Genomic DNA, 25,800 nt, shown 5'->3' with positions numbered 1-25,800 from the left:
ATATTCCTTCAAGGTTTGCATACAACTTTCTTACGGATGGCTTTTGTGCAATTCCAGCAGGTGGTGTGTGCTCTTTTGTACCACATCTAAGAGGTGGAAAGGTCCCCATATAATCATGTCTTGGTGGTATGTAACTGTTCAACCTGTTTTAGAGCTCTAACTAATGCCAATAGACCCTTTTCTAAGTCCGAGTACTGCATTTTGGTAACCCTGAAAGATTGTGAGCTAAAGCCAATTGGTTTGCTGGGTCCTTGTGGTCCCTTCTCCCACATACTGCAGCATGAGCTGTGTTCACTAAATCCCCATTCTACATGGAGAGGGTGTGCCAAATGTACTAGTCCTAAATGTTGAAAAGTTCTTAATTCTGATACTAAGGTTTATAACGCCTGATCGTGGAGATCGTTCCAGTCCTATTTATTTCCTTTCCTCAGTAGGTTATCTAGACATTTTGTGATAATAGAGAAACCTGGGATATATGTTCTCCAGTGCCATAATTTTCCCAGTATCTGCTGTAGCTCCTCAACTGACTGGGGTATTTTCCCCTTTTCAGTTTCAGTTAGGGTGTCAGGGGGAAATGACACCTCTCCCTTTATCCACAAAACTCCCAATAATTTTACTTCTTGCCCAGGTCCCTGTTGTTTGGAAGTATGAATATTTAGGCCTAGAGTCTCCAACTTGTTTATTATTGCTTTCATGCTTTGGCCTACTTTTTTAGGATCATCCCCAGTTATCAAAGTATCATCAATATATAGATACACGAAAATATTCAGGGGATGTTTAATTGTAGCTAGTGCCTCAGCAAGTGCACTGTGGGGAATCGTAGAGGAGTGTTTATACCCTTGTGGTAACCTGTTAAAGGTGTATTGGCTGCCCTTCCAAGTAAATGAGATTTGTGCCTTGTCTTCTTTGTGTAGTGGGTTCGTAAAAAAGCGTATCTTTAACAACTACTTCCCTTATCATCGTCAGAGTCCCAAATGTCTCCATCCCATACACTTGTGACCATCTTTTGGATCTCTGTGGTGCTGAGTGAAGGTGGGATTTGAGAGACTAACAGGTTTAATTTGTCCTGCAGTTGCCTTTCTCTGTTTTTGGCTGCAGCAAGGGCTATTCTTAATTCCTCCTTTTCCTTGTGTGCCGTGCTTAACTCTTTTCTTACTGCCTTATTGGTGGTTTCCAGACTTACAGTCTGTGTCCAACAACTGACTGCTTCTAGCTTATGATTTTCACACCTTTGCTTTTCTTGTCTGAGTTCCTCTGCTAGCAGTGATAGTTTCATTTTATCTAATTCCGCACATATGTCTCTGTATGTTGTGTTGTTAGGGGGTAGTTTCTGTTCCTCAGGAGCACATGACAAACAAGCTCCCAAAATGGCACAAATTATCCCTTTTCCCTTGCCCTTCTTTTTTTTTTTTCTGCTCTTATGGAGCACTTCTATCCTATTGACAATGTTATGGGGGTTTGTCCAATGATTTTTGGCCCACAGCATCCCCTCCTCCAAGGGCTGACACATGTATTTTTGTAGGGGTTTGCTTAGAGGCATGCTCGTCCTACTTCCAGTTTTCCCGACTTCACCCTGGGTACCACAGGAGTCAGGGTATGGCGAGTCCGTGCTGGTTTTATGTAGAGGTGGATACACCAGTCGCGCTTTAGCAATGCCAGTCCACAATTTATTAGCACTATTAGCTCTCTTTCATCCTATGGAAATTTGGCAAGAGATGGACACCCTTGCATTCTAGCTGTTCCTCAGAGATTCGAGGGGCTGGGGGTGGCTGGATCAATCTCTTGATGAGGTGGTTGTGGCACTAAAATAGAGGTTTTGCCTAACATCTTCCTTTTGATTGCCAGTAATGGATTCAGTGTCTGCACAATTTATAGCACTCTATCCAGGGCAATCCTGCTGACTACGCCAATTTTCTGTTGTGACCTGACAGGCTTCCCACCTGCTACTCAGAGCAGGGAATCCTCTTCACCAGTTATGGGCCCGGGGGTGCAACCAAACACTAGGACTCACCGTGTGATTAATGTGATTACTTTAATAAACACCACAAATCAATGCCCAGAAGCAAACCACTATCCCTATTAATATAATGGAGGCAGTGATCGTATGTTGATCACCCTTGACAGTATTATAATAAGCAGCACACAGAAAGGTAAAAAAATAGACTACAGAGTTGGTTAAAACATAGTAAGCTACAAGCGACTATGTAAAATAAATAATGTAAATTAAATAGACATAAGACTGGCTCAGAGGGAAAGTGCAGCATGACACTGGTCGGGAAGCTGAGGCTGGCTGAGAGGGAGCTCCATCGAGCGCTCTCTGAGTCCAGATTTTATATGCTTGCAGTCAGGTAGGCTTTTTGTATGGATAACTTTAATAGCCAAGCCTTTTTTATCAATTTAGAAACAACAAAAAGGTGTAACAACATTGGATGTGTGCTCCCCCTTAGCCAATATATAGTTTTTATCTTTAGGGTTTTGTTCCCTTTGAGATGGAGGGTGTTATAACACATGCACAGTAGGGCCTCAGGGCCTCAGAAAGGAGAAACTACCCGGCCTGCGCCCAGCCCGGGTCTTTTCTTATGGCTTCAGTGGCAGTTTTCCTTCTTCAGCACTTTTTTCGGCTGCCCCACCCCCCAACAACAGCCTGAACCTAAGAGGTATACATATCACTTTCTATAGTTTAAGAAAATCATTGCCTTTACTCACATATGTTCATGTTTAAGATGTGTGAAAAGTTTCTTAGTGTTAGGAACAGCTTTTTCTCTTTCGGTTGTATATGTGATGGGTGCCTGCTTCTGAAATCACACATCTAAATCCATGTGCCCGGAATCTAGCAACCACAGCTCCGCTGGAGACAGAAGGAAGGTAATTTTATCTTTATTTTGTCTGAGGGCTTTTTCTCCCGTGCCTCCTTGTTTCTTATTTAGAGGACGGCTTGAAGGTTTGTTCTGTTGTGTTGTCTTTTTCTCTTATGTATTCTGCAGATGTTGCGTAATATTGAGATTTCAGCGTGCACAGCAAATATACAAAAACAAAATTAGAAAGAAAACTCTTTCTTGTTCCCCTCCTTCCCCAAATATAAAAAAATTCGAGTTTCTATAATGATCCTGGATTTGTAGAGTTACTCAAACCCATAAAAGACTGTGGAATATGCATTCCTACCAAAAGTAGTTGTCAGCTTCCATTTATTCTATTTATCAAAGTCATTTCAAGAATCTGGCCCTGTATTATGTAATTTGTCAGGATTCATACTTGTCCAAAGAGGCCATTAAAACAATTACATGCAAGCTGACAAGAAAGCTATGTTTAAACATTCTACATGAAGCACTTACTTTTACATATGCTCAAGGAAATTTTTACTTGCCAAAAGCTGGGTCAAACTTTCGGGTGTGTTTTGATGAGGTGAATATTAAGGTGGTGTCTGTTATTTGGTGAACAAAAAAAAAAAGCAGTCATCAGCTGCTTAAATTTAAGTCATACTCTTTGTGTGGCCAACAAAACACAGATTCCCTACTATACTGTGTATTACCTTTGATAAATTTCTGTAGATTCCTGCCAGCCCTGGCAAGCATGGTCCCTGGTGCCACAGCCTACTGCTTCTCCCTGTTAGAACCTTGAGTCAATAAGCTTCACTTTGCCCGTTCTTGTATAGAGCAGTCTTTGCCCAATTTTTTTAAAATCACAGTTAGTTATGAGATCCATTTGCTTTCCAGTGGTGCCCACAAGTTCTTTTCCCTGATTATTCTTCTGCAGGCAGTCTGTGATTGCAGCTGGGCATTTGAGAGCTTTAAGAATATATGTAGAATACAACACATCTGTACATGTTTTATGCATGTTGATTACTTCTGGCTCCAACACAGCTACAAGTCTAAGGAAACTGCATCTAACACAAATCATGCAGTTTCAGAGATCCCCATTGCTTCTGTTTTTTTAACATTCTCAAGTAGGGGTCTTCGTGTTTCTTACTGGTTGCTGTAAGTTTGCTCAGTTCTGTTTGGCCTGGTTGGGTGCTGTGACGGATCCCCCTCCTGCGCCAAGCTGGTCATGCTCCATTTGATCCCATGACTCGGAGAAAAGGTGACTCCCACCCACATTTGCTTTCCTTCTCATGCGGTCTCATTGTATTTTGCCACCCACTTGCAGAGGAGAAAACTTTCTGCCACATCACCAGTCCATCATTTTGCTTAAGGTTACTGTAGGGATATAGGAATCAAGATTGATGGCAGCAAATGGCAGAGTCTGCATATTTTGATACTCTGTGATTGAATAATTCCACAGTAAGAAATTCAACAGGAAATGTCAGCACTGATCTTTCCTGCAAAGAGAGAATTTTTGAAACATACTCCTAATGCAGGGACAATTCTGAGAAACTTTCAGTCTCATTGCACTTTATAGCACTGTCATATACAAGTAACATGGTACTACCTCTAGAGAACAGACATGATTATGTCTTTTTTACTGTGTATATTGCATGAAACAGAAGCACATATCATTCTGTACAATTTTTTCACAGGGGTTACGAATACTTGTCCCACTGAGGTGAGCTTTAAAACTCTTTCCAGTAAGACTATAATTTATAGTTGCTTTTTTAATGAGTTCAGTAGTCTCACAACAAACTAAGGAAAATTTATGAGAAGTACTTGGTATTCCTAACTATCAGTGATTTTGGCTTATCTTAAACCTTTACCTAAAGTATGTACTATAGACTACTGCTGGGAAAAGTTGCTTCTCTGCAAAGATGTTTGCAAAACTGAACCTCTGTAGAGAATTATCATGAGTTAATGTTTGGCCTTTTGACCAAACTTTAAAATATACAGAAATTAAGAAAACAATAATCTAAAATTATGTCCCATATTTTTCTAAATTAAACATTTTATGTATGTATTAAAAATAGTTTACATTTTACCTTACTGCCTTTTTGCTTGAATGAGGCAACAAACCTATTTAATTGTGGTAACAGGCATAACACTTCAAAGGACCTCTGATTTACTTCCTCTGTAATTGCCTTCTGCTTCCATTAGTACTGTTTATCACTAATTTTAAGCTATACATAACACAAAGGGTTTCTAAACTTATTATAACTGTGTGCATTAGCTATGGAAGGACTATGAATTTGAATTAACTAAAATGTTGGCATGCCTTTTTGGCAAAAAGAAATTAAGATACAGCTTGAAGAAAAGTTTTAGTTTGTATGTAGTTTGTATTTATCACCTCTTCATTAAAGTAATAATGAAACAGTAATGGACCAGTGACTGAGTTAAAGCTTTAATAGTTAATATAAAGCTGCCATGCTGATACCAATGAGTCGGGACACATATTCTTAACTTTTTCCTGTTTCAGTGATCACCACCAACAATTATGGTTTGAAAAATCTGCATTATATAACAAGTGCCCATCTCTAAGCTGTGCATAGATTCCTTTTCCAAGAAGCACGACCGGTGGAGAAGCCCCAAGATACGTAATTTTTTCCAACATTATCCTGGTTCCAATGAAAGACTTTACATCTCCCCAAAATTAATCTCTCTCCATTTCTCTCAACCCCTTTTTCATTTACTGATGACCTGAAAAAACATCCTTAAAAGATCTCCCCCCTGCTGTGGAAGTCTGGGAGAAGACCCAGCGCAGTCGAGCAGCGCAGAGCAGCACCCCGCCAGCACTCGTGCCCCCCATAACAGCAACAACCCCCCAGCAGCAGCAGCACCCCACCAGCTGCCCCACCAGCAGCCGCCCCCCAGCGGCAGCGCTCGCAGGCGGCGGGCGGTGCCGTGCCGTGCGGTGCCGTGCCGTGCGGTGCGGTGCCGTGCGGTGCGGTGCGGTGCCGTGCGGTGCGGTGCGGTGCGGTGCCGTGCCGTGCCGTGCGGTGCCGTGCGGTGCGGTGCCGTGCCGTGCGGTGCGGTGCCACTGCGTCCTGCCTGACAGCAGGTGGCAGCCGCTGGAAGGGGATCGGGCTCGGCGCGGCTGTCGCCGTTCGTGGTGCTGCCGTTTGGGGCGTGCGGCCGATTTCAGAGCAGTCAGCCTTTCGGCTTCTCAGGCCTGAAAACGAATGGGTTGCTTTCGTGCTTTAGCTAGAAATAATGCCTTATAATGTCTATCATATATCTATATCTTACAGTTTATCGATGGTCACTTTAGGTTTAAATCTTGCATAAGATGCTGTATTTTGCTAGGAAGATGTCTGTTTTCTTCGTGCCATTTAACGAGTAGCACTTGCCAGGAAGAAAATGAATCGTGCCCATAATTCCTCATTTCCATGTTCATTAAAATGAAAACAGGCCTCTAGCGCACCAGTGTCAACTTGGCTGTTCTTACCCTAAAGATTTAGTGCCTAAGTCCGTGTTAGATTTGTGACATATATTGCTGCATATTTGAGAAATCACCTGATTCACATGTATTGTGATGTTAGATGTTTGTAGATACCCGTTAACTGCATCCTGCTTGACAGTGATTAGAAAGTGGGCCCTAAGTTTTAAATAGGATATGCATATACTTAAAGAAAAGCCTACTTAGTGACTGAGGGGCCACTTTCTAATCTCAGATACATAGCATGGTCTGCCTGTTTACTGTACTTGGAAAACCATGATACTGAGCAGAGATTAGCCTGGCATTAAACCTTCTGCAATAAATTACCTGTATGACAATAAATATTTTAAAATAATTGGTTGAACTGTAGAGGTTTGGGGTTTTTTTCTTCTTTTTAAGTATATCAGCAGCTCACTAAGAATTTCCTAATACCTCTATTTAAAAGCCAGTATGCAATTGATGTGACCTTTGGTAGGATGATTCACAGGTTATTTCTGCATGAATAGTTTGATACCCACATGTGTTCTGCTTGTATCTGTAATTGCAAGTCATATGGGCATAATTAGTTTTCTTTCAGAAACAACCCCAATGCAGTGGGGATGCTGCATCTTTCACAAAGGGTGAATTCCTTTAAAGTATCTTCCTTTTTCCTTGTTTTTTGCTTTGTTTTCCTTCCTTTCTTTCTGAAGACACATCCGCATCTTTCTGAAGGCATTTTCAACACTGCAAAATCAGAAAAGGCTGATTTTTAAAATGCCTCAAGTGGTAGAAACCCAGTGCAAGACATAGGGGACAGAATTGTATTTAAATATTTGTAAAGAGTGTGACACAAAATTTGCATCAGCACAGAAGCCAAAACTTTAAGCTTTCTTTTCCCATGATGTCATCTTTCAGCAACAAGAAACAAAAAAGTATTCTGGATTTTTGGCTGGAACCTTGGGAGGGGCAGCTATTCACCCCACACAGTGCTGTTGTACTCACGTGCTGCTCCACAAACCCCGCCGCCCTCTGCTGCTTCAATAGTATAGAAAAAGACTCCCTCTGCTACCACTTTTATTAGCTGAAATAGAAAAAGATACAGCTTCTTAACATTCATTGTGCCAGACAATTCCTTTAAACACCTATATGTACATTAAGGTGCTCTATACTGAATTGCAAGGAAAACCCAATGCAAGAGGGATAAGTTCTCACTTGAATGGTAGCTGAAGGGGTTTTTTTTTTTAGTGGTAACTGTGTAGTTAGTTCACTGTTATTCCTTCATCCTTTTGTTTATGTAGCCTGGTTTCATGGAAAAAGCTCCTCATCTCTCAGTCTAAGCCATTTTTTTCCTTATGTCATCTTTACGATATCTTTGACCAATATTCTGTCAGCAGAAACACTGTTCTTGAGGCAGCCTTTGCTTTGTAACAGTTTTGAAATGGACTTATAGAGCATAACATTTGTTAAATGTAGCCTAGTTTATTATAATTTATTATGGGGTGCATTTGCTAGTTGTAGTGTTCAGAGAGAGAGTGTGCGCGTGTGTGTGTGGTATTTTGTGTATCAACTGCAGTAATTTCTTGTAGAGGAATGAAGCTGGGTTAATTAGCATTGATAATATACAGCTGTGGGCTGGCTTCAGGGGCCATGGGTTGATCAATGTAGATAAGGTGCAGCTGTGGCTGGTTCTGTTAAGGGGTTGAGAGCCAATGAGAGGGCAGCCAAGGAAGAAGCAAGAGGAGAGAGAACACATGTCCTGTATGAGGTGAGATGAGGAGAAGGCAGCAGAGTGACTGGTATGATGAGTATGCTGGTATGAGATGGTAAAAGACCTTGTTGCAGCTTGATAGTTTGGAGAGTGCTGTGACACTTTCTTAGTACTTTTCTCTGTGATGCTTCCAGGGCTGATGTATCACAGTCTACAGAGCAGAAAGGGCTGCACAGAGCTGTACCATTTTGGACTTTTCTGTGGGTAGTAACATGTCTGAAGAGCCATAGGCACAACTTCTGTGTTCTGCCATCTTCAGAACAAAACATCGAATGAAATCTGAGCAAACTACATTTTAATGAAGGTGGTATTTTTTTTACTGTTTCTGTAAAATCCAGTTCACTAAATCCTGGAGAAGATGATTAGCAGAAGAAAGAAACCCCATGTTTATCAATGCCTAAACCAGAAGACTTGCATTGTATAATCTACCAAATCTATACAACAAAAACATTAATGTTGAAAATAACTCTTCTGGTGGAAAAAGTCCGGTGTAGTTTTGACAGCAGCATTTTTAAAGATGTTGTAGTTAATTGATCTTTTCTTACATGAATGAGCAAAAACTTTCAGTGCCCTGAATTTAGCTACATTATCCTAGCTGAAACTCAGGTCCTAAATTCCCAGCCAATCATGAAGTAAATTATTATGAATTCATATGTATTACAGCTATAAAGACTTGATTTAGGAAATATTGAAAACCGTTACATCATGAACATCCTGTCAGAAGTTGTTTACCGTTATAACTGACGCAGAACTTTTTGTTCTGTACCTATAGATTTTTAGGACAATATTATTCACTACTGGAAGTTCTTTCTTTTAATGACGAACTGATTACAAAATAGGAACTTATCAGTGAACACTTTACATTTAGCACAGCTTGGCTGCCAGAGGAATACCTGTGTCCTCTCACTTATCATAGGTGCCGAGCACCCATCATTTCTGTGGAAGGTGATAGAATGATGAGGATGCTCAGCATGTATTGAAGGGGCCTGTGGTTAGCAACACCTCCTGGCAATCATTAACTGAAACAAAAGGGGGAGAAAAAAACAGGTTTTAATTAAAAATTGCTTCTCCAGAGTCAGCTGCTTGTAGCTGCATATTGCTGAAGGGTGAAATCATTTGTGAAACAAGCAGACTGAAAAAAGAAATTAAGTTAAAAAACCCCTCAACTTCTGCAAGCAGAGATGCCTACAGTTTTATGCAGTACTTCTGTCTGCAAGATTCAATACGATCTGTACTGTGGTGATTAAATCAGGAACACTTGGTGGAGGAGTATGTTGTCTTTTGGACTCTGCTGTGCCACTGAGTACAGCTATTCAGATGGTGGAGCATGGCAAGAGAGCAGAATGACAGAAAGGCTGCTTTCTGGCTAAAACAGTTGAATGCCCTGCTGCTTCTGCTAGACTACTTGTGTGATTTTGGTCACACAAACATAAGTCTTAACAGGCAGTCAAGAGCTGGTCTTGACACATGCTCTCTGTTCTTAACTCTTGACATCATCTAAGGTTTGCAGGTCTCAAGAACTCCCAGTAAGAATGTCAGAATTTCTTTGGTGATATAATACTGAAATAGCTGAAAAAAGTTGTGTAGGTATGTCATGTTGGATGTAAAATTAACTGGCATTATTTGCTGCAATTTGCCAATGTCACTCAATTTGAATTACTGATATGTACTGGAAACTTAAAAACAGCCTCATCTCAAGTTGTACAGAAGAACCGAGACTTTGAATGATTGAGATGCAATGACAAAATAGAGAAATACAGACTTTTCTGGGTGGGTGTTAGCAAGACCAAGTTAATTGTAAGACCAGGTCTTATGCAATTGAATACCTTTTCATTCAGAGCGCACCATCAGAATGGTGAATTTTAAATATTTTACATTAAATTTAAAATATGTAAAATATTTTTTAAACCCTGTCGGGAGAAAACAAAAGATATCAGACCACAAAGGAGTGTCATTATCCAGAGTAGTTCGTTATGCTAAATCTTAGGAAATTTTAAAAAGTCTGGAAATACATTCAATTTAGAAACTTTTCATGAAGATTTGTCCTGACAGGTCAAGAAAACAAGCCAACCTAAAAGCATTATGCAACTGCTGCTTTTTTATTTCCATAAGGTAATAAATACCTCCATATCACATGGATTTGATGCTTAAAATAGAATACATAAAAGGATAAAAATTATCAGAAGGAAAACACAGACAGGCTGGACCACTGGGCCGAGGCCAATTGTATGGGGTTCTACAAGGAGCAGTGCCGGGTCCTGCTCTTGGGTCACAACAACCCGGTGCAACACTACAGACTTGGGGAAGGGTGGCTGGAAAGCTGCCTGGTGGAAAAGGACCTGGGGGTGCTGGACAACAATGGCTGAATATGAGCCAGCAGTGTGCCCAGGTGGCCAAGAAGGCCAACAGCATCCTGGCTTGTATCCAAAACAGTGTGGCCAGCAGGACTTGGGAAGTGATTGTCCCCCTGTACTCAGCACTGGTGAGGCTGCACCTCAAAAACTGTGTTCAGTTTTGGGCTCCTCACTACAAGAAAGGCATTGAGGTGCTGGAGCATGTCCAGAGAAGGGCAACGAAGCTGGTGAGGGGTTTAGAGGGCAAGTCTTATGAGGAGCGGCTGAGGGAACTGGGGTTGTTTAGCCTAGAGAGGAGGAGGCTCAGCGGGGATCTTACTGCTCTCTACAGCGTAAGAGGTGAAAGGAGGTTTTTATTGAGGTGGGTATCAGTCTCTTCTCCCAAGTAACAAGTGATGGAATGAGAGGAAATGGCCTGAAGTTGTGCCGGGGGAGTTTTAGATTGGATATTAGTAAAAATTTCTTCACCGAAAGGGTTGTCAAGCATTGGAACAGGCTGCCCAGGGATGTGGAGGAATCACCATCCCTGGGGCTATTTAAAAGGCGTGTAGATGTGGCACTTAGGGACATGGTTTATTAGTGGGCCTGGCAATGTTAGGTGTATGGTTGGACTCAAGGGTCTTTTCCAATCTAAATGATTCTGTGATCCTATGTAGAATCTTTTATGGAAGACGGTAGCAAACCTTGGAATTTAAACGTTAGAATGTAGTTTATATGTATGGCTGTGTCCTGCAAGCCCTTCTGTCCTTCCCAAGGAATGCAATAGACTTCTGCTTCTGCAGGGCTATTTCTACTGTCTATGACGTAAGAAGTGCTATTTCTTGACCCAAACATATTCTGAAAGAATTAGTAGTTTTCAAAGGATGCCTTGAATAGGAACATCTTTCACCTTCTTGACCTGAAAAAAATGTGAAATGTTTTTATCACATATAGTAATTCTGCTCCTTTATTTCAAGAAAAGTCTCATTCCCTAAGAATAAGATCAAACATCTTAAAACTGAGCCAAACACCTTAAAAATCAACCAAACTACCACCAGCCCAGGAAGTTGGGTATGTTGCTCTTTGGCTTGGCTTTGGATCATTACATGATGATATATGATACACATTTTTCAGCCGTTTCTTTAGTACCTTATGCAACTGTTGTGGCATAGTTTTCAAGTTTTTTGTTATTTTTTCCTTTTTTATTTTTAGCATGCTCTTCTCATGTTTTAGCAGCTTTATGTCATCCTTTTTTAATATTGCTAATACTTAGCTTTTCTAGGAATGTGTGCTTGTGACATGATCCCTCTTGGCTAGACCATGCACATTTTTGTATAAATTACATGTAATTTACATTAAAAAAGTTGAGTATTCTCCATGATCAGTTATTTTCCACACTGAACAACTGTTCTCCTATTTTAGGACTGAAATTTGCATCTGACTTCAAGATACTTTTAAGACATAGTCTTCCTTTGGCCAATTTTATTTTTCTATCATTAACTTTATTCACTTGAGTTCTGACATCTGATTACAAGGCACATGTAAACATTGTGCAATGTTTTATTTGTATCTTTATACATTTGGCTTTTCTTGTGGGTTCTTTGAAAACAGGTTTTCTCTTTAACCGGAAAAATATTGTATTATCTTTTTAATTTGTATTCTTTCCTGCTTTATCTTCTCATTTTTGAAGATTACTAGGATATATTAGTTTCTAAGTACTTGCTTGAAATACAAAATATTTTCTGTGCTCTTGACAGCTCCTATATACCTTGCATTGTATTGGTTTGATTTGTTTTTTTCTCCTGCCTGTCTGTTGGGTTTTGTCCCTTTGCGTTTTCTGTATTTCTGTTATGTTTCTCATGTGCTTTTTAACTGCATAGTACGCATTATGTGCTTTGTGCTCTAGTTTGAGACCTCTGTGTGTGTTTCTCCTTGTTTGCTGCTTGTGGTAAACTCATACCTGAATCTTGAGTCACCTTTCATATGCTGTTTCATTAACTGTAGTGTCTTCCAAATATTCTGCATGGATAAGCATATAAAAAATTGCAAAGTTTTGACAACTTACACCTCCCCATTCTTTCAGGCTTTATTTCAGACTATGTGCGCTCTGTTTTGAGGAGATATGATTGCAATATGTCTAGATAATTAACTTGTGCCATGTTTGATCCAGATGACTTGCACATAAAGAGCCTTGAAGAGTTGGCAGCACAGCTGCCAGGAACCGGTGATCTTCTATAGACAACACAGGCAGAGCACATGCTGTTTTACATCAACAGCTAGGGATAACTAAGTGAATTAAAGATATCCATCATCTATGTGGTACTAATCTGCATTATCTCCCCAGTTACAATGTTGTATTCTTCAGTCAGAAATGCAACTACTACATTGCATCCAGTATGATTTATCTTGATTGAAGTATTAGAAATAACTGATTGATGTTGCTCATTCATATCCGATCTTTAAATATTACCATAAACACCAAATGTTTTTCAACAGCAAGACTGGAAATGCATGAAATCTTTTATTATATGCCGTAACTTTAAACCTTCTGGAAAGGCTTGGTATGTTTATACGCTAGTAAATCAAAGAGTACTGGGAAATGTTTGTGGATGGTCAAACACAATCATCTGTAGTAATAATCTGCTGGCGCAGAACCTGGCACTCTTTTCATTCACAGATTTACACTTTTCCCAGGCGATTCCTAAGTATGGTGTGGGAACAGGGCTGTTGCAGGGACCATTCCCAGTAAGCAGTTTGCATGCAGCCTCTTTGGACACTTCAGTGTTGACTAGCATATTTGTGTACTCTTCTGTGCCAGCTGGCCACAACGATTGGGAACTTTCCCAAGCACATTTAGTTTACTGCTATAAATAGAGCTTTCCTTTCCCCTCTAAAGATTTCACAGCCTCCATACCAACTTTGCTACCTCTTCTGTTTTAGCTTTGACAGGTTATGCCTGCCTCTTTCTTGCCCAGTTAATGTCTCCAGTGACTCAGTGAGCAGCACCAGAAATGTGCTGTAACAGTGAAACAAAGTAATTTTTTGGATGGGATTGATTAGGAGGTTGATCTTTGTCTGAACTGAAGAAAGAAACAACTGAGCTGAAAAAAGAGTCTGTGAAAGGGTTTCCATGAATCAGATTTGTGCTTGTTGAAAGTTACTGATAATCATAAAAGCTTATTTTTAGCCCTCATGAAAAAGGAGAATTTTTAACGATGCAGCTTGGTATAACATGGCATTTTTAATCTAACATTCAGTGTTCCACAATGGACAATTTGTTCTCTAATAACTGTTTACCATTTTACCTTTTAGATGCATTAATTGCAGAAATGAAATTGCAGAAATTATGAAGAATTTTTCAAAATTCTTGTAAAGCAAATGAAAAGTTCACCAGTTAATATGTGAACAGTTCAGAGACATATGAAGCAATAAAATACCTTGTTTAGCTTGAACAGAAACCAAGTTCATCTGTTCAAATATTATGAGGCGGAGTGTATGTAGTGGAAAATTATGGGGAGATATTCATGAATGAGTCATTTGGAATTTTTAAAAAAATAAAATCACAAGTTTTATTTAAATTGTTGACTCATCTCTGATTTATTTTCCCAACTGTTCTATCTTGCTTGTCTGTCAAACCGCATCCATGGGTATTTTAGTTTTTTCAGTCAAAAAGGGAGTGCAATCGTAGAAAACTGTCGTTTACTGAATCTACTTTCATGGTCAGTGTCCGAAAGCTTTCAGTTACAGTTTGTGTTTGTGCTTGTCTAACTTGGTTTGTATGCCACCTGTTTACTCTGAGGTGCAATGTTGTTCAATCTCAGCAAACCACTGTTACTGCAATTTCAGTGCTGTTTTCCGTGTGTCAACTAGAAGGTTTGAACTGTTGATAAATGGATGGGAGTAGGAGTAAGATAAAATGTTTTCTTTTGATTTCCATCTGGATGTATGGAGAAGGAGCAAGACATATTCTGTCATGGTAAGCTGCTATCTGGACATGTAGACACAGATAGTGAAAGTAATTAGGGATAAGAAGGAATTTTTAAGTGAAGAGAGGCTGGCAGGATTAGCATTGTTTGGTTAAAGAAGAAATAAACCACAACATATTTAAGTAAAATGTAACTGCTCTAGAGGAGCTGCACCAAATATATCTATTTTCTTAACAGAATAGAGGCCAGTGAGTGGAGGTGAGATGAAAACATTTAAAACTGATGAAGTCAAATTATATTCTGTGTATTATTTTTCCATGGGTCTTTCCCATAAGATACTGTTAAGAATACATACTATGTCAGACTCAGGAAGGACTAAACTTTTATATGGTTAATACAAGTTAAATCTGTGGTTGGCTTGCACCATTTTTTTTTCCCAAGTGCAAATTCTTCCTAATGCACTTCAATTAGGAAAATTTTCTACATATGACAAATACTGTGATTTTACTCTTGTATTAGCCGTAGGTCCATATATTTTATATACATCTGAAGTTCATTATATGAACATTAAATAAGCACAGTGAACATGAAATAAGCACAGATATAGTCCTAGGAATTAGGAACTGCCTGGCCTGATGTTGCTATGTTAGTTAACCTTGTAGATGTGATTTGTTTGTGTCACATTATCTCCTTTTAAAAAACGTGCGTAATTTTGCAGTTAATTTTGCCATGCTCTGTAATGTTCTATATCTTAGTCTAGAATGTTAATCTTGCATGTGATTATAACAGCAGGCTGAATCTGGCTAAGACTGTGAATTTGTTGCTGTGAATGTTGCTTTTCACATCATTTATTTTAGGAAAGTACAACAAGCCATTTTCAGGTTTGGGTTTTTGTTGTTTGTTTTTTTTTGTTTCACATAGTTATAGGAATAGTGATTTCTAATATAGTAAATTTCCCTCAGGTGTACTTAACCAGTGGTGGGGCTTTTTGTCCTTGATCATAATATTTTCTTGTCATATTTTGATGACTTGTTTAACATTCAGTTCATGCTCCCAGGGTAGGATTCACTGCACCTAACTTCAGACACCTACAGTGTAGGCATTGCTGTCTTTATTGCCTCCCACCTCTGTGGTGTGATTCATTTCAAACTAAAATAGACATCTAAAATAGGTCAGAAGCAGTGCCCCTTGAAAGTGCCTGTCTATTGACTTTAAAGGGAGCCTGCAGTAACACACAAACTGGCACTTGTGCTCAAATAAAGCCCACCAGAAGATGCTGATGTTCATTCCTGCCATTGCTTCCTTGAAAGAAAGACATGGAAAAGCTACCTTACATACATTGGTTAGGAGCTTTCGATGTGGGGATGTAGTCCTTGCTTGACAGCAGCCACATAATTCTCAGCTTTCTGCCTGGTATCTCTCCACCTGAGGCTCTCTGTCCATGAATAATACTCTTCGTTTGATCTAGCATCTTTATAGTCTTACCGCTAAGCTTTCACTATTTTCAGAATGAGCTATGAGCACAGAACACCTGGCAGTAGTCATCTGCTACCATGCAGAAGGGACAAGATTCTGTTTGAAGATGAGAGCTGCACTGTGTCAGTACCACAGTGTTTAATTTAGGTTTGACTACATTTTTATGCTTTTGTCAAGTATCTATTTTTCCTGACCGTCCAGTCCGAGTGTATGTTTTTAGACTGTGATCTTTAATAATGACAGTTCTTTCTTCAGTTATTGGCACACACATTTCTTAAGTATTGATCCATCTTCATCTTAATTTTCTAGCTGGAGATATGGCTTAAGCCATAAGAATGTTAAGAACATATATATTACACTGCTTATAGGTTTATGGCACTTTTTAGACATATGGCAAGATATATCGTGAATAATGCTGCTTAGTCAATTGCATGATGATTATAGAAAGGTATTTTTTCCCCCTTTTTTTGTCATCTAGACTGAGTGCGGAAAAGGAATAAAAATACTTTTGTTTTTTCTATGTCTTATAAATACTATGTTACTTAATATCAGTCCCATTTTTTTTTTCCAAAAAACATGTTTAATAAAGAATAAAGGTGGCTACTAAGATTAAGACTTAGGATTTTTTTTAAGATTTAGCATGCTTTGAAGCCATTTAGCCCAAAGATTCAGAAAATGGTGTTTTTATGTTGTTGCCTTTCAACTTTTCTGTCAAAGTTTTCAGAAAGATAAATACAGTAATTGAAAACCAATATTAAATCAGCATTAATCAGCACAGCACATTGTATGATTACCCAAGTCTGAATTACGAAGGAAAAAAAAAATATTTTTATTTGAATTCACATTTCCTAACACTGGAAAAGTATCTTTCAGCTGTATTTGTATATCATAATTTTCTTCCCAGAAAAATGCAACGTTTGCTTCTACTAAATGGGTATGCAGTTGCTGGATCATTCTGTATTTTTATAATAGCTTGTAAGGGGAAATGAAAGTTTGCTGAGTCAAGAGCTGGAACAGCCATTTGCCCTCAGGACAGTATTGACTGTTTTGTTTTATAATCCCATATCTTTTCTGTGTTGGAAAGATGATTTTTAGACCGCATCACTACACAAACACTCCCACTGACTTTTGAAAGGGAAAATGGCATCAAGAGGTTAAGGACAACTGCAGAGGAAATAGGGTACATTTTTAGAAGGGACACTGTTTCTGCTTTCTGCCATCACTGCTTATCTCTGTAAGGCTGTATGTATGACAATGAAGAGATGTGCACTATAGCAAAGTCTTGCAGTCTTTTCAAGCTAATATGTTATTATTGATTTGTGGTATGTACTTCTAGAAAAAAAAAAGTGTTAGAAGGTTTGCATCATCTGTAGAAGACTACATTTTGTGAATAGAGCTGGAGCAACAGGTCTGACATATTCAGACTTGGTCAGTTACTCCAAGTAGTTGTCCTGTTACATGTACAACAGTGAGACCTGATGTTCAAAATGGCATATAATAGCATCAGCAGGGATGAAGTGACTTAGGAAGGCTGTTCAAAGACTGACCATCCTTGAAAATTAGAGGAAAGATGTCTTCAGTTAAACAACCTAATTAATTACTGCTTTTGGAAGTATGACTGCAAATACTGTTGTCTTTAACAGTCCTTAAGGAGATTCCAATTCCAAGGGTTGTAAACCAATTCAGAATCATTGCTCTACTTAGCTTCAGAACAGAAAAGGTACTAGGGTAAATCTACTTCTGGGAATTTTATTAGTGTCAGTGATATTTGAATTCTTGCACAATGTAAAAGAAGGCATGATTATGCAGTTTTATGGATTTTATTCTGGTTATTCATGTTCCTCCAGTTTATGTTCATTTCAATCAGAAATAAGTTCAGACACTATGGAAGTATTATGAAATTTTAATCGAGACAGAAAACAAACAGACCTTTTTCTGCAAAGGCCTACTGATATCCACAGCCCTTACTCAAGTGAGTATTCACAGTTCCCATGTAAAATACAGGACTAATCAGTTGTGAATTTTAGCTTTTGATTCAGACCTTTAAGTTCTTAGTCAAAGTACCAGTTTAGCAACCTGCATCACTCATTAAGACAAAAGATATTTTCCAGATGGAGCAGAAATAAATGACAAAGACGGTTGCCTTGGTACAAGCTTTCCTGACAACCTTTATTGTCTAGATATAATTCTGCTACTCATTTTCATTAGTAGTTTATTCTCTGAATAGTTTTTATACTTGTAGAACAGGATACATCTCACTGTATGTAAAGACTGCAGAATAGATATAAAATACATGGAAGGAGTGAAAATGAATAAAACAATGCTGTCAGGAAGAAAAAAATCTTTTTTGAAGGCAGGAGAGGCAGGTTAGAGAGGATGCCTATTCATAGTGTGCTGCGCTAAATTGTAGTGCTTGAACACATTATCTCAAATGTGTATCTTCTTTTGTTTCTCCATCGTAGGCCCTCATGCTGTTTTTAACCTCATAACATAAGATGTTCATTTAAAAAGAAAAAAACCTCTCTGCTGAGGATGATACATAGACAATGATTATCCTCTCCTATGTACTTTCATAACTTCTCTCATCTTTAATGTACTGTGATCCTTTGCAGTAATTGATGTGATTTAGATTCTACATTTACTGGTAAGAAACAAAGCTTATTTTGCCAAGTGCAGTGTAAACCACTGTGTATAATGTTACAATATAAGCAACTGAAGGGATGTAAATAACAAAAGTGATACCTAAGTGATATGACGCAGGGTGAAATAACAAGCTGTTTTCATTATTTCTTTGCAACATCTGGGATGACATTAGTTTCAAATTTTTTGTTCTTGATTCATCACAAGTTAATGTTAGATTTGACTGGAATTTTATTGAAAATACTCCAAAATGCAGTCACTGCTATGATTCTACATTAAAAAGTATCTTTAATTGCAAAGAGCCTCTAGACTTTTTCATGAAATATCTAGTTATGCCACAAAACAGAAACATAGTAATTCCTGGCATGAAAAGTGAATGGCAGACAACACAGGTTGTATACTAAATATAAGTAAGTATCTGTGCTTTTGGCAGTTGAAGCCCAAGTCATGGAGAAAAGCGTGTATCTTTTCAAATCAGGTAAGATACAACTTAGTGTAACACAGATAAATCTTCCCTCAATTTTTTTTTGTTTGTTTCATTACATATTCCTCAACTCTGCTATCCTCTCCTCCTTTAACTTTCACATTATGCTCAATGTGCAGAACACTTTTCTATGTTGAAGCATTATGTTTTCATTCAGTTTCTTTTTTAGATTCACTCAGTGAGTCACTGTCACCAACACAACTTAAAAATAAATAAAACCCAGCATTTATCTCAGGTTCATTTCAGTTACCTAATAAGCTTCTGTCTGTGTACAACCTTGATTTACTGGTGGTCAAGTTACTCAGAGAAAACACATATCCAGTGCTGAGAAATTGAAGTGTTTTAAGAAAAACAAAATGGAACTTTGGATATTTCATCACAGCTTTGTTGAACCATGTGGAAAGTGAATCAGGTATAGAACTATTTAATCAATAAGCCTTGAGAGCGTGAAAATTTCTCACACCTGTGATGACCAGAATATTATAGGCCACTGCTGCACAAGAGTCCTAGCTGTGGTCAACAATTGCCTGTCTACAATGCACAAAAGGAAGGGAAATTTTGCTTCTACTCAAGTAAACAAATTGCAAAGTCAAGCATTTTGGACTTATTTGCATTGTGGTTGCATTTGGTGATTGTTGATTATGGACTGCATACTTGATAAGTTGTAGAACACTGGATTAGCTCCTGTATTCATAAACTCACTTAGACATTGAGTCAGTGATTTTAATTTTAATGATGTGTTATAACATAGAGATAGTGTTAGAAAATGAATTCTGAATTTTGCCATTTAAAAGATAAATTGTTATGAAATTTTGAAGTTGATTGGTCAATATTGACTCTGTTTTTTTGAAATTAATTGCAATACTTGGTAAAATGTCCCAGTATACACAACAAAGCAAGGGTACTTCAAAAAGGAATTACATTAATATTTGCATTTCTTCTCAAAACTTCAGTCACTGTACTTGTGCTTGAAAGGGAAGCCGTTGCACAGAATACACCTGTTGGGACATGTTTTATCCTCTACTATTGCTGGCATACAGTTTATACAGCTAACGAGATACTTTGTTCTACAGTGTACTTGCTTTCATGGGTTACACAAATCTCTGTTTGAAGATAAATTAGGGCTCAGAAGTACATACTGACTTGGTACCAGTACTTCCTGTAGTAGGACGTGCTTCCTTGTACAAACATTGGTATTTGAATATTCAAGATACAAAGAACAATGATGGAAAATGTTGATAATCAGCTATTAATTACAGAAACAGGATGAGTAACAGACTTCACTTATCAATAAGATTAAACTGATCTATTTCTACAAGTCTCTCATTCTAAAAGTATTTTCTGTTTGTACAAAAAGGCTGAAAGGGAGCAGAAACTTCCTTGTACTATGTTTCACTTTCCTTAATTCTCCCTCCCACTTTGCTTTCTGGGAGCTATAGGAGTTGGGAAGGGTTAGTTTCTGAAACTTGGTATGTATGAGTTTTATGTGTTCTTTAAAGTATATTAACTTGTCAGAGAAAATGTTTTTTGCATTGCTTTTTTTATGGAAAAATGGAAATACTTTTGGTAGAACTTCATTAAATGAGTAAAAGGAATTGTAAATGAATTTGGATGTGAACAATTAGATGCAATGTAGATATTCACTGCAATTTGATATGTAATTTGAATATCTTTTGTCTGAACTGTGGTAAAGGTTTAACATCTTTTCAGCCACAAATAGTTGGAGATCAGAGCTCTTTAAACATTGCCAGTTTTCAGTTTAAACCAAATTCAGGGAATTTTAGCCAGATGAATAATGTATCCTATAATACTCCTATATTGATGTCTATGACAGCAGATATTAAAGAAACATCAGTTGAAGTACAGTATTATAGATTTTAGCAGCTTAGTAGGGTTTCTGTGACTGTGAAGTAAAAATGGTGCGGTCTAGGTTTAATGTCAAAGCTCTAACGTTCTGAAAATCACACGCTGTCTCTGCTCCCGGAGGAAGGCATGTTTCTTTAACATGGTTTTCCATGATAGTCAGAAATGAGAACAGTTTGTGATATAAAGTCCATGTTTCTGGATAATTACTCATCTAATTTAATAAGTGTTGGTGATTTAAATCTTAACTCAAAACATCTGCTTTTCTATTGCACTACATATTCTGAAGAGAAACTATATCACACAAGCACTAGCATATTAAAATGCTAAGTGTGTTTGTCAGTTTTAAAAAGTGCATCTTGTCTCCGCAGTCAGATTTCAAAGTACTTCGCATAATGGTCTGATTGAATACATACACAATATATATACACACCTTTTTAAATGTGTAACTTAATGATTTTTCAATACATATATATCTACATGTGTCAACATATATTTATATTTTTGTATCTACTATAAAAGATAGTAGGCTATACATCGAAAAAGAACACCAGTTTTTTACAAGAAATTATACCCACACAAAGTTTTGGAGAGGGACATGTAATTAAAATGAAAAGTCAACATAACACATGTAATACAGATTCAGAGCTTGGTAAGTAATACATTCAAAAGTAATTGGAACTAAAGCCATCTCAGGAGCATTGCCTCATCTCATACTCTTAAACATGTTGGTTTACTTTTTATAGCGGAGATTTTTTCCTCCATTACAACTCTTCTACTTCATGTAATAATTAAATCATTCATTGGAAGACACCCTGGAGCAAGTATTTGAATTGGGAATACATCCTTTGTGAGCAATTCTACTGCTGATCTGTGGTCATGGTCTATAGGCCTGTTTCTCCATTTGTCCTGTTGGTTCTCTTCAGTTTCCTTTATTCTCTTCCACTTTCTGCTTACTTTCAGGCTGTGTTGCTTGATACCCAGCTTAGTGGTTGTGGCATTCGATAAGACCTGGGAGACCTGGTTTCAGTTCCTTGTTTCGAGGAGATTGCTGAATCCCAGCTTGGGGCTGCTGGATTTTCTGAAATGTGACTGTCTTTTTCTGTAATCATGAACACACATTCCACCATTCATCAGATCATACTTTACTGAATTTACCTATACCCCAACTAATTCCTGAGAGGAGGCTGCTTGTAGGTTTTTCAGAACACCACTGTTCTGCACAATTGTTTTCAAGCTGTTTGAGTGTTACATCAAAATTATGTTCTGATTCTATGAGGGTCCTGCAAGAACATGGTGTTGGTCAGTTTCACAGTGAGCTAAAATAAAATAGTCATCACTGGAAGCATTTCCATAATGAGGTAAAAGCTGGTGGAGAGATAGAACAACAGGTATGATGCCATGCCTTCTCTCCAGATCTATACTGAGTAGCTAGGGAGTTGTGTTTCTTGAAACTTAAATGCATGGGGAGGGGGTGTTGTTGGATTTTTATTGTTGTTGGTGGTGGGTTTCCTAAGTGCAAATTCTTTTACCTAAGCAGGAAAGCTAAATCAACAGATAAAAAGATTGGGAACAGTATTTTGAAAAGCAGTAATTCTTCCAAAATAACAGGCAGCTAAGTCATGGTGAACAGTGATCCCAGTAAGAGCTCCCAGTGGCAGGCTGCAGCCAGAAGATGATATACATTCCTTAAGGAACAAATAGGGAACTAGCGAGTAAAAATACAGCAGTAGCATTGCAATCATGGAAGACGTTACTGAGGCTTTCACTAGAGCACTTATGTTTAACTTTGGTATTGACCATTTTGTAAAAATGTTGACAATTTTTTTTTTTTTTAGGAATGGATTAGCTTGAGGTCTAGGAAATGCTGATATGGGAAGATGAACTAAGTTTCCTATATCCCTTGTAGAAATGTGGATTAAAAAGTGAAAATTGAAGCAAGAGAAGATCAAGCTAATAGGCACCGTTATTTTGTAGTGAAAGTAGTTGTCTATTGGAGAAATGTACATGGGATTTTGCACATGAATTCTTCAAATTATGCATTTGATGAGGAAACTAAGAGGTAAATTTCTGTCATCTTTCAGGGCAAATGATCTTAAGTGACCATAAAATAAACTTTTCATTGCACTGTGAGGAAATAGCGCACATTTGGTAGGTAGCTTATAAAGGTGAAGGTATCAGCTCAGAACAAAAGATTGTATAGTCAGATTACCAGCAATCTGGTATCTTTCTTTTGACCAGTTGAGAGGCCCCTTTGCTAATACCAGCATCTAGATCTTCTGGAAGAGAATTCAAAGAGGAGAGAATAATCTGTAATCGAAATGTAGGTCTCAAGAAGATATTCCAGACATTAAGTTTTTACTTTAAGTAAATGTTATGGAAGCAGTATCATGATAATGATAAGAAATTGTTAGATATAACTAGGATCTAAGAAGATTTTTTTCTCTTTGCCTTACAAAATACGATTATTGTGATATGCACCACACTGACATATGCATTTAAACGGGCAGACATCTCTGCATCTATACCAACTCCTTTCATAGTCATTTTACTTGAGAAGCTGTATTATCTTCAGTTGCTAAAAGCATTAAGATAAAACAGAATAAAAAACAGAGGCAGCCTGGCAACTCACCAGGCTTTTAGATTTCTGACAAGTTTCATTTTGAAAATGCTGTTTCTTAAGTGGTTTCTCTGTCTTTTAAATCTTATGAATAAAATACAAAGTGCTTGACAGAACATGTAGAGTTAGTTTTCCGACCACTTTACATTTTTTACCCTTTACTGAAAACTTACTTTTCAATTTTTGTAAATGGAACACTTATTTTTTTGTTGCTAAAAGGTGTCGAGTTCTTTGAATATAACTTTAACATCTTCACATAGTTCAAATTATCTGTGTGTGAAGAAAAAATGCAATGGATGTTCAAAGCAGGTTTTCACAAGTATTATTGAACTTAAAAAATAACTTTATTTGAAGATACTGTATATAGCTAATGAGCTAAGCTGTAGGTCGATAGCTTTGTGAAACACTGTAAGGCTCAGAATAAAATTTCAACCTTATACTTAGTAATGTGAGGTAAGTATTTGTAAATAGAGATGCAGACTGAAAATGAGAAAGAAGAATGAGGAAGGACTGATAAAATAGTCTTATAATGTGTATTGCATTTAAACTGTAGCTCTGTAGCAGTCTCACAGATACTTATTTTTCCCACTACCTGCAATCCGTAGTAGTACCACAAAATTTAAGAAATGTAAAAAAAAATATTAATTTGCAGAGCAATACATTGTTTCTTTTATCTAGGCAAAACAGTCAAAGCAAAAAAAAAAACCCCACGTTTGTGTTATTTAAAGCAAGCTGATATCTGTTAACGTAGCTGTCAGCAAGTAAAATGATAAAATTATCATTGTTATCAAATACAGCTATAAACTGAACACAAGACATGCTTCAGGTTAGTCAGAAGAGGTCCTCTGTTTTTCACTGTGCTTGCTTGCTTGAAATGAAACTGTGTGTTATTGGTTAACTGGGATGCTTAGCATAATCACTTTGCAAGGCTGTGGTGGAGGGAGGTGATTATCACTGAGAACAGATGGGCAGGTCCAAAGCATTGCCAGATTCTGCACAAGCTCCACATACTGTAGGTTCTAGCCCTCTTTTCTTCGGCATTTCTGATTTCTATTCATTGTGTATATTTTGAAGGGCTAGCTGAGCTAGAGGTCAGGGAGTGATGACCTTTAGAGTTTAGCTCACAGATGTAGGAATGAGGAACTCAAAGTGCTGTCACTATACGTCTAAACGGATGGGGCAGACTGCATTTTGTACAATTGCCTCCCTAAATGTATGAAAGGATTTATCTCAGAGCTTAGTGCTCTACTCTGCATCTGTAGCTCACTGTGGATTGTATTGTATGTGTGACCAGAAATGATATTCTTGGATATGAACACTGTCTCTGCTTCTCCTAAAGTGCATCCTCCTAATGGGACCCGGTTTTATACTTTTCAGGTAAGTGAACTTTAATAAAACAGAAAGGATTTTTCTTGGTACTTAAAAATAGGTAAACTTTGAGTAAGAGTAGCTAATAGGTTAAGAAGCTTATGTGTTAATGAGTTTTGTATTGGTAAGAGAAAATATGTAAGAAATCAATATAATCACAGTAATTTTGCTGCCTTAAAAATATCAGCATGTAAATTGTTCCTAAACAAACACAAAATTGCATTCACAATGATTTTGCTATCGATTGTCTTTCCCAATAATATTATCATCTTACAATTAATTAGATTTATAGTTGTTTAGATGGACCCACGCTGTCTTCTGTTTAGTTCAGATAAACACTGTGTTAACATTATACAGAAATTCTAAGTTCCTATTATACAAAAAATATTTTTAGAACTTTGTATGTTGTACCTGTCTGGATTTTTTATATTTACCCTGAATGTAGCTTCATGCTAGCTAATGCTTAATTTGGTTCATGTGGATAGTAATCATACACGTGCAATTGATAGAACACTAGAATCTATTGTTAGGATTATTGAGGTTCTCCGTTTTAAGCTAACTTTTGCCTTGTTCGGGTAAATAAGCTTGTGTGTGTAGTGTGTATGTAGGTAAGAATTTATTACACGCTCTGAATCTCATGTGCAAACCAGTCTAATTAAAACCATCTTTCAGCAGGACTTAATTAAAAGAAATCTTCAGTGCCTTTGCTCTGGAAAATGATGTAATTCTACAGTAAGATTTAACTATAATAAACCCCACACACACACCCCCTGCCCCAGCTGCTTCTTATAGCACTCTGGCCCTGCAGGGCAATTCAAACACTCCACTACTTAAAGTGGCAGCAGTAACTTTTTCAGCTTAGCCTCTGATACAGTTAGGATTTAAATAACCTTCCCATTCCTGACAGTGTAACATTTTTTTCTTTTTGGTTACTTTATGCTATTGTAGAGTGACGTCTTTAATAAGTAAAAAATCCTGTGTATGCTACCAGAGCAATCTGAGGCAATTAAAAGTTGATCATAAAATGCATGGCAAACTTCTTT

At 37.7% G+C, this 25,800-nt stretch overlaps 1 protein-coding gene across 16 annotated transcripts in view; it reads left to right on the top strand.

The window, feature by feature from the left end:
• PPFIA2 (PTPRF interacting protein alpha 2) overlaps positions 1–25,800 on the top strand; it is a 351,100-nt gene that overhangs the window by 91,395 nt on the left and 233,905 nt on the right. For 5 of the 16 annotated variants that reach the window (XM_040595909.1, XM_040595908.1, XM_040595907.1 and 2 more), the window contains exon 1: positions 24,388–24,766. The exons of the other annotated variants lie outside the window; for them this stretch is intronic. In XM_040595909.1, coding sequence (XP_040451843.1) covers positions 24,686–24,766 — 81 coding nt within the window. In that variant the 5' untranslated portion in view covers positions 24,388–24,685. Of the gene's footprint in view, positions 1–24,387; positions 24,767–25,800 lie in introns of those variants that run through there. 16 annotated transcript variants of the gene reach the window in all.

Source organism: Falco naumanni, chromosome 5 (assembly GCF_017639655.2).
Source record: "Falco naumanni isolate bFalNau1 chromosome 5, bFalNau1.pat, whole genome shotgun sequence".
Lineage (NCBI taxonomy): Eukaryota > Metazoa > Chordata > Aves > Falconiformes > Falconidae > Falco > Falco naumanni.
This window is presented reverse-complemented; position numbering and strand designations above follow the sequence as displayed.